The sequence below is a fragment of the Silene latifolia genome, chromosome 5 (genome assembly GCF_048544455.1).
Source record: "Silene latifolia isolate original U9 population chromosome 5, ASM4854445v1, whole genome shotgun sequence".
Classification (NCBI taxonomy): Eukaryota; Viridiplantae; Streptophyta; class Magnoliopsida; order Caryophyllales; family Caryophyllaceae; genus Silene; species Silene latifolia.
In genome coordinates, this window is record NC_133530.1 from 1413222 (window position 1) to 1423290 (window position 10069).

At 35.8% G+C, this 10069-nt stretch overlaps 1 protein-coding gene across 2 annotated transcripts; it reads left to right on the top strand.

Moving 5' to 3' along the window:
• LOC141656316 (putative LRR receptor-like serine/threonine-protein kinase At1g53440) lies at positions 1 to 9927 on the top strand. Of its 2 annotated transcripts, XM_074463163.1 has the most exons (24): positions 1 to 373; positions 2890 to 3067; positions 3514 to 3585; positions 3853 to 3921; positions 4293 to 4364; positions 4558 to 4629; positions 5361 to 5432; positions 5524 to 5595; positions 5673 to 5744; positions 5843 to 5914; positions 6047 to 6118; positions 6345 to 6416; positions 6518 to 6583; positions 6668 to 6727; positions 6816 to 6854; positions 6959 to 7008; positions 7094 to 7458; positions 7532 to 7730; positions 7816 to 7950; positions 8023 to 8135; positions 8231 to 8441; positions 8534 to 8771; positions 9021 to 9171; positions 9285 to 9927. In XM_074463163.1, the coding sequence occupies exons 1-24, from the start codon at positions 253 to 255 to the stop codon at positions 9729 to 9731; spliced, it is 3090 nt and encodes a 1029-aa protein (XP_074319264.1). In that variant the 5' UTR covers positions 1 to 252; the 3' UTR covers positions 9732 to 9927. The 2 variants fall into 2 exon arrangements, with proteins under 2 accessions (XP_074319264.1, XP_074319265.1); XM_074463164.1 differs by lacking the exon at positions 3514 to 3585 and having other exon boundaries at positions 11 to 373.
• Positions 9928 to 10069: the final 142 nt, after the last annotated feature.

Here is a 10069-nt window from a genome sequence, read left to right on the forward strand (position 1 = left end):
TGAAATATTCGTCAACTCTCTCACCCTTATACAGAAAATCCAACTGCTTTTTTCCCTTCCATATCTTTTTATGTCTTCACACACTCATAATTTTTGTCATCCAATATTTTCTCTTTCTACACTACGCAATATAAAATCCAAAATCATGGGTTATTTAATTCATTGAATAATTTATTAGAAATTAACAAAAAGTTGAAGAATAAAGAGATACTGCAATTAGTAAAGTTAATTAGGTTTTTCAAGAGCAATAAAATGGTGGTTTATTCACTCAAATTTATGCATAAACTGCATATAATTGTATTAATTTCATTTCTTTTAGCAAATTTCTGTGCAAAATTTGGAACTTTCGCTCAATTAATCCCTGAAGATGAAGGTATGTATCTAATTCCATTACTTTTTAATTTTCATGCATGTTGCATACTTGCATGTATGTTTTGTTAGTTAATGATCATCATTAACAAATACTCAAATACTTGTGTAAAACCGTTTTACACAAGTGTTATTATAATATCACCATGCGAATCATTTATGCACTTTTTATACTCTTATCTTCCACTCGAATTAACAATCAATAACATTTTCGTCCAAGTCAATTGTGGGAGAATAGGTGGTGTCCTAATTAATTTGTTACATTTACGATGAAACCTCATTGAACTCGTAAATGAACAGTCTCTTTTGGTGTCGAATCTTACACTTAAGGCGGAAGAAATAAAGTGAAATTTAGTAAATTTATGGCTCAAAGTTTAGCAATCTTTAATTTGTTCATCGCATAGGATTTTAGGTTTATATTTTGTTCTTTATAATTCCATACAAATTATTATTCCTTATGACCAGTGGCGGAGTCAGGAATTAAATGCAGTGGGGGCGAAAATTTTCAGCGGGGCGGAGTGGTTATAATATAAAGCTACCTTGAAAAAATTTCAAAATTTTAACTAAAAATTTCAAAATTTTGGAATGCCAGCGGGGCAACCGCCTCTGCTAGCCCCCTCGCTCCACCACGCTTATGACAGTCAGGAAAAGTCGCATTTTACCATCTATAAATTCTTATTTATCAGATAACGTTATATTTTATCATAAACTGGTTTTATATTATTCTTCGGTCACAAGCTTGTGATCGAGTCGTTTCAAATGAGAATTTGGATATGTTTATTTGCTTGACTAAATTATTTACGTTTACTGTTATTTGTAGCCTTGTATAGTTGCTTGTATGATAGATGATGGGTTGATGGCTCTAGTTGTCGTGCTTCTTGTTGCATGATAATTTGTCGGTCAAAAGCCGTCTAATTATTTCACAATAATGATCTTTCTTCACAAACTACTTGACCATGCATGTCACTTGTTCTCTCGCCGACATTGTCCTACACCCTCTTAACAAGTGGCGTGTGACGGTACGAGCTAGCTTAATAGATAAAGTCGATATTTAACTAGTACATAAATTTAAAAAATTTAGTTAAATACTTCATTCTTTTTTTTTTTTTTTTCTACCTTACCCTTTGTATCTCTAGTTCTCCTTAAAATTCTAGATATATAGTTTTAACGACATACCTTTAAACCTGGTTCCGTCACTAATAACACTCATCTTATTATATCTCATAAATGATTTTGTTCTTTGTTATTGACTATTATAATCTATCATCCTTTTAAATATATTTAATATATAAATAGAGAGATTTTTAAGCAACGCACGACATTTGATTTAATTTTAATTCATGCATTCAACCTTTTCTTTAGATTCCTAGTTGAACGCACTCATTGTTTGAAAAAAAAAAGTAGCTACTGTATTAGGCTTTTGGTAAAGCAGTAATTAAAGCCTTGGAAAGTTCCAAACTTTAGATCAACTTACAAATTGATTTGATGTTAATTAGGGCCTAGATATAGGGCGGACTCACGTAAATAGTTTAATTTTAACTACAAATAAATGCGTTATTCGATTTAAGGTGAGTGAACAAACAGTCTTTAGAAATTTTTTACCACTGATTATTTATACTCGTTTTGTGAGATTGATAGAACCGGTTAATGAACGGGACGACCCACTACTATACACACATAATCATACGAGGATTATGTATTAAGTTAGTTAGTTTGCCATGTCATTTTCCTAATTATTGTTAAGCCTTGGACCTTTATATAAGGACTTTGGATAATGATTTTTAATTAAATATAAATTACTAACCAAATTCTATACGTAAGTCGGAAAATGTATGAAATTTGAGCTGAAAGCTACTAATCTACTGTAGTATGTTTGACTTTGACTTTCGTCATTGAAATGTATGGAGTATTATTGTATTAATACGGCTTCTATTTTTCAACTTGATTTTTCAAAAGTATAATTTAACTAAATATTTCGTTGCATTATCCTTACCTTGACGGCTTGCCCGCTATTCTTGTATGTGACTATGTGATCGCTAATCGGATTTCATATGAATTATGAACTCGTGTAATAAGGCGGAGTATCTAGCTAAGTTAGGCAAAGCGAGTTTTTACATGCAACCAAACAACCTGTTAGTGAAATTTAGTAACGTTAATTAAAGCACTAAAAACAAAAATATCGATCTCAATTTAATATTAATGGTGACAACGATTATTTTAGTATATTGTCAAATATGTTTATCAAAATTTAATGTATTGTCTGTTGTCAACTTGCATGTCATATTCATCGTTCATAATGGTTATAGACTTATAGTACGTCCATTATTCATGCATGGACCACTCATTTGCAACTTTTCCTTTGATTGGAAATCTAATTACATAATGTGATATAGGATTGTGATATACTTATAGTCGTTTAAATGATTTTTATGTAATCCCGTCCGATTTGATTATGATGAACATCGATCGGTCTCTAACAATGGACGTAACATTATTATTATTATTATTATGTGTTAACAGTGAAAACATTGCAAATAATATCGGATAAATTGAAGAACACAAAGTGGACGAAGATCAGCCAAAAATCATGCAGTGACGGAGGTGTCACATTCAACAAAACAATCACTAATACTACTTTTAGCAACGTCGCTTGTGATTGTTCTTTTAACACAAGTTCCATATGCCATGTTACAATTATGTACGTACCTTTTTGTCTATTGATCGTGTTTACGTCCGACTCCATCCCCTTACCTAGATCGGTCAATACACAATGTCGAAACCATAAAAGATGTTATTTCCGAATGACACATATGCCAGGTCGCTATCTTATCTATTGGCAAAAAGACAATCAAGTTTTTTTTTTTTTCTTTTTTTTTTCGGTATTGTCTTTAGTTTTGGTTGTCCATCGTGTTTACATCCGACTCCACCCCCTTACGGTATCAAAAACATAAAAGGTGTTATTTTCAAATGACACATAGGCTAGGTCGCTATCACATCTATTAGCATATATAACAACAAATGTTTATGTCATTGTCTTTTGTTTGATATATTGTATTACTATTAACCATTTATTTGGATTTGTTTTTATTTTTATTATGATTTTAATTTTTAAACATGTTTTTTTCTGTAATATTGTATATATAGTCAATTGAAGGGTCTTAATCTTAGTGGAGTATTGCCTGAAGAATTTGGAAACCTTACTCAACTGAATGAAATGTAAGCACTTCATGACTACATACTCTTTCTTATTCCCTCGTATACCTGTGTCCGACACTCGACACTTCATGACTACATGACACTTAAATATCTCATTTTACACCAAAATATGCATATCTTTCATAAAAATAGCCAAGTTTGACCGTTAGACTGGGACATGTATGTACTGTGTCGGATACTTCTAAACAAGTCTGAGTAACATAGCTTAGATTTGATTTCGAAACATCAAACAATGAACTGATGAAGTTTATTTTTCTTGTAATTCAGTGATCTCTCCAGGAACTTTATTAATGGAACTATTCCCAAAAGTCTTGCAAGGATCCCATTAGTTCGTTTGTAAGTATATTTATTGATTGTTGAAGCAATTACACAATTTATTTCATACAGATTGTTATTTTGTTAGTATGTTTATTGTTTTGGGGGTAAGATAAGACCGTCTTACGGTAGGATGTGACAATTTTGTAGGGCTTTCGGCGAGTTTTTAGCCAAAGAGCAATTATAAATCCACTTTGAACAATTTTTCCACACACCCTAAAATGACCCGATAATAAGACATTTAGAAAATACCGGAACTTGAACTAACCCGGTCCAAACCCTAATTCAAAAATACTCGTAATTACCCAACCTAAAATGACTCAATCTGAACGATCAGTTTGCTATGTTAGTTTCAGTTACTAGGCTTTGACTGATGTTATTGTACATTGTAGGGCATTGATGGGAAATCGGAACACCGGCCCAATTCCGGATGAAATTGGTCAGATTACCACGTTACAGAAACTGTTAGTCTTATTACCTGACCTCTGTAGTATATTTGTACTCATTTCGTCTCAATCATTTCTTTGCCTTTGATTAAAATGTTTGTCACGATGACTCGATCAGTATAAAAGGTAAACAAATGAATGAGACGGAAAAAATACTAATCACTATACACTTTACAGCTTGTTCATTATTAAGTCAATTGTGCTACTGCAGGTCTGTTGAAGATAACCAACTTGCAGGACCTATACCAAAGTCCCTTGGGAATTTGAAAAACTTGGAAACATTGTGAGTTTTCATTGTTAATTCCACCAACTATTTCCCAGTTCTTCTGATGAAGATCTTTTTTCGAACTGAGCGCATGGACTCAGACATCCAAGCTCTGAGGTTCATATTAGTGATAGATGAACCATCTCAACCAAAACCTTAAGGTGATGGTTGAGGCCCAACTATTGAAGAGTGGTTAGTTGTGCACCGGCTCCCCCATACCATGTGCTGGGTTTCCACTTCGAGTTTTTGAGGGGTTTTGAGGTTGCCAGGATTTGAACCCGTGACCTTCGGTCACACTGGCTCTGATACCATGATAGATGAACCATCTCAACCAAAACCTTAAGGTGATGGTTGAGGCCCAACTATTATAAATATTCCTATTAATTAGAACATACTGTAAAGAAATTCCCGAATATATACAGAAATATGGAGTACAATGTAAAATATGTTTCGGCATTTTTGTGAGGAAATATTTGTCGGTGTTGACTTCGTCTGATCACCAAAGTCGAATGGGACAGTATAAATGGGATGGTAGGGTGACTTGTTGTATTGTAGAAACTGTAAGTGCAAACTGGTATGATTCTGGTCTCTGGATCATCTTAAAACTCGGGATTTAACCAGAGCATATTCATGCATGTCGAATAATTATTTTTCTGGACTCTCAGTATTAGACTGATTTTAAGCTGCTCTCATGTAATGTGATTTTCAGCTTTAATATATTCAGAAAATACATTTGCTCATTCCTGCAGGGTACTGGCTGCAAACTTCTTTAACGGAACATTGCCTGCTACACTCGTCAATCTAAGGAATCTGAAAGAATTGTAAGTCTTTTCTGAGTCTTTCATCAGTCTTCATATCTGTTATCTAAGTCTTAAAGTCTAAGGCTTCTTAAGTACTGAGTAATACTTGCAGAAGGCTCAATGGAAATGCATTTACCGGGAAAATACCTGATTTTCTTGGCAGTCTGGCCAACCTTACTACACTGTGAGTACATGGAACTATGATTAATAATTTACACTTTAACGAACTTATCTTTAAAATCTTAAGGCGTTTTCTATTAGGGATATTCAAGGTACATCAATGCAGGGACCGATTCCATCTAGCTTGTCTACTTTGACAAACCTGCAAATTTTGTGAGTACAAGATGTTTTTGTTATTCAGTTTTGAGGCCAGCATTTCAGTAAAGTCGAGACATTCACGATTCTAATGACTTTTTTTGTTGATTTCCTAGGAGAATTTCGGATCTTAATGCTGCAGGTCTCACTTTCCCAAACCTGACTGTCATGACAAACTTAAAGGAACTGTAAGTTATCATTTGATAGATTCATGCATAAATATTAAGAAAGTACCTCCTCGGACTCAACGAATTCGTTCTTTACACTTTTCTTCATTTCTAAGAATTGTTTGATGTTTGATACCTTTCTTCTGTGATCAGGGTACTGAGGAACTGCTCAATCGCTGGTCGAGTTCCCGACTACATTGGAAACCTAGTAAATATGAAGCTCTTGTGAGTAGCATTTCTTTTCTTATATGCATTACTGACACACTAGCTAAGCATACGCGCAGTTGTAGGGCTCTTTGTTCATTTACTTACTCGAAATTTCAAGATTTTGAGTTGTCTTCCCATTTCTACAAAATATAAGGGCATGTTAAAGAAGTCTAATTACAGAATGGTTCGCAAATTGCCTGCGCTTCTGATAAAAGCTAATTTTTATCAAATGATTTCTTGACAGGGACCTGAGTTACAATCAGCTGAGCGGGCCCGTTCCAGATTCAATCCAAAACATGAAAAGTCTTGCATTCTTGTGAGTGAAAACACAATCAGTAGCATGTTTTTGAAGTATCAAATTGTTTCCAAGTTCTTCTATTCTAAATTTCTATACCATTGATTTACACACTAATGCAGGTTTCTGACAAACAACTCATTTTCCGGGCAATTACCAAATTGGATCCTAAATAGCAAGCAGAAATTGTCAGTTTCCTCTTGTTTACGCGCTGTTACCAAGTGTTTTTCAGTTCAAAATACATTCTATAATGCCTACTGTTTCTACTGCAGCGATGTGTCTTATAATGATTTTACTGGTTCATCCTCGTCTAGCTGCCAGCAGTCGAATATGTAAGATAATGTGCAAACTTTCAAGTTTCTACAGTCTCAATTTTGTCTGAATCAATCTATGATGTAACTTTTGTTTATCGTCTTACAGCAACTTGGTCTCCAGCCATTCGACTTCAAAAACCAATTCGTAAGCTCCCCTGAAAACATTTCCTCATGTTAACCGTTGCTGAGGAGACTACGGTTACTCGGTTCTCTGACAGTAGATTTTTGTAAATAATTCTGATGTTGCAGTGTTGATTGGTGCTTAATGAAAGACCTTCCTTGCGTCACTAAGCCTCAATGTAAGCATCTACTGCATTCGTTTTCCTTACATGTCCATTCGCTGTGTCAGAATAAGGTTTTGAACGTCCGTATCTGTTCTTGCAGATCATTCATTGTTTATTAACTGCGGTGGAAGCAAGATGAATTTTGAAGGAAATGAATATGAAGAGGATTCAACCCCGGGAGGACCTTCGACTTTCTTTGCATCTGGGGGAGAAAAATGGGCTTACAGTAGTACTGGAGCGTTTCTTTACAACGACAATGCCAACTTCTTAGCCACGGAAACATCTAATGCTAATGTGACTGGTATTTACCAAACAGCTCGCTTGGCGCCTCTTTCACTCAAGTATTATGGCCTTTGTTTGCTACCAGGCAACTATACTGTGAAACTGCACTTTGCTGAGATTATGTATTCTGATGATCAGACTTATAGTAGCCTCGGCAGACGCTTATTTGATGTGTCAGTTCAGGTAAACCGACTGCGCAATTAATTACTCCCTTTCTAAATTCAGAATATCAGAGTTTTTCTTTTAATTGTGACAGGGGGAAGTAAAGCGGAAAGATTTCGACATAGCAGAAACAGCAGGAGGTGCAGGGAAGCCATATATTATGGAATTCGGAAATGTCGATGTTAATGACAGCACACTAGAGATCTTCTTATATTGGGCTGGTCAGGGAACCACTGCTATACCTGTTAGAGGCGCATACGGTCCTCTTCTATCAGGGATCTCTGTGACACCCAGTTAGTCAATAATCTTCTCTGTCAAAATACTTGCTTTCCATACATCATCAGATTTGAATAATCTCACTTTTTCATTCCCTTGCAGACTTCAGAATAAACTCAGGATTGTCTGCTGGAGCTATTGCCGGAATTGTGATTGCCTCGTTTGTCGTTCTTGTATCAGTCTTGGCAGTTCTCTGGCTGAAAGGTTACCTCGGTGGAAAAGATGATGAAAATGAAGGTAAGTATGGGTACAGGTTATTTCTCCTTGAAGCAGATCAGCTCTCATGAATGAATGTTGTTTATATTGCAGAATTCCGAAAATTAGGTACAGGTTATTTCTCCTTGAAGCAGATCAAAGCTGCAACAGATAATTTTAGTATCAGAAACAAAATTGGCGAAGGAGGTTTCGGACCTGTATATAAGGTAAACTGGTAAAGTATACTAAAGTAAGGTTAAATTTTTATATTTTTTATCCTATTGGTGATTTAGTCTGTAAACATCTTGGCGATTATATTTAGGGAGTATTACCAGACGGGAAGGTGATTGCTGTGAAGCAGCTTTCATCCAAGTCGAAGCAAGGGAATCGAGAATTTGTAAATGAGATAGGCATGATTTCGGCTCTACAACACCCGAACCTTGTAAAGCTTCATGGGTGTTGCATTGAAGGAAAAGAGCTGCTTCTTGTATATGAGTACATGGAAAACAACTCTCTCGCTCGCGCCCTTTTTGGCAAGTTTTAAGTTTTTCTTCCAAGTTCTAACCCTCGATCTATGAGCCTGGCATGAGACGGTCTCACAGAAGGTTGTTAATTTATTTTATAGGTTCGGAGGAACAGAATCTGCGGATGGACTGGCCGACAAGGAGGAAAATATGTTTAGGAATCGCAAGGGGGTTAGCATACCTACACGAGGAGTCGAGACTCAAGATTGTTCACAGGGACATTAAGGCTACTAATGTCTTGCTTGATAAAGACTTAAATGCTAAAATCTCTGATTTCGGTCTTGCTAAGCTTGATGAAGAAGAAAATACTCATATCAGTACAAGAATTGCTGGAACAATGTGAGCTCACCGCCTTCTTAACAACATTTTTTAGTTAACTCGTCTTTACATTAGGAATTTTTTGATTAATTGGGGTTAATTAGCGAAATAATTAGGGATTTGGGGTCGGTTTGAAACTATTTTGGCCCAAATCCCCAATTATTTCGCTAATTAACCCCAATTAACCAAAAAATTCGAGCATTAGGGTAGTTTTGACATTGTTGAGTGTCGAGATTACTAACTAGTGTTTTTTTGTGTGAATTTATTTAGAGGATATATGGCTCCGGAGTATGCAATGAGGGGTTACCTCACAGACAAGGCCGATGTCTATAGCTTTGGAGTCGTTGTGCTTGAGATTGTGAGCGGAACAAGCAACACAAGTTACCGGCCAAAAGAAGAGTTTGTCTATCTTCTTGATTGGGTAAACTTCTACTTTTATTTCGAGTCTAATCTCTTCTAAGTTATGTTTCTCCGAAACTTTATTTGTAGAAGTTCAAATATCGAAAGTTTACCTATGTTTTCGTTTTTCCGAAGGCCTATGTTTTACAAGAACAAGGAAGTCTATTAGAGCTTGTGGATCCAAGTCTAGGCCAAAGTTGCTCAAAAGAAGAAGCATTAACATTGTTAAACTTAGCACTACTATGTACCAACCCGTCTCCGTCTCTAAGACCGAGAATGTCGTCCGTTGTAAGCATGATCGACGGGAAGATACCCGTCCAAGCACCAATTGTCAAACGGGTTGGGTCCGAGTTCAATGAAGAACTAAGACGTAAAACGTTCGAAAGATTGTCATTAGAGAGTCACACTACAGTTTCAATGAGATCGAACTCGAGCTCGAGTCAAGTAGAGAGGAGCATGATGTCAATGGATGGCCCATGGATTGACTCTTCTATATCAATGCAAAGCAAGAATGAGATTATAGACAAATCACCTGCAGTGTCAAGTAGACAACTTCTTCCAAAGCTTGATGAAGACAATTAGGAATGGAAAGTCATATTGACTTTTTGACTTTATAGCGATACGAACATATTTAAGTAATTGTCGATCTGAAATACCTTAATGAAAATGTGATTATTAACATCCTAACGGCGGGGTTATAACTTATAAGTTATTGTATTTTGTGTAGGCTTATTCATCGTGTATGCAGTATGGATCCATTCATAACCCTATTTTTCTTCAATAAGTCTTGCTTGCGACGGGTCGGATCTTGCGACGGGTATTTTGTGAGTAGAAATGGGTAGAGGGGACAAGGTGGGCACCCACCCCATGTGCTCTTGTCTCTTGCTTTATGGGTTTTGTGTGAGATAATATGGTACCCG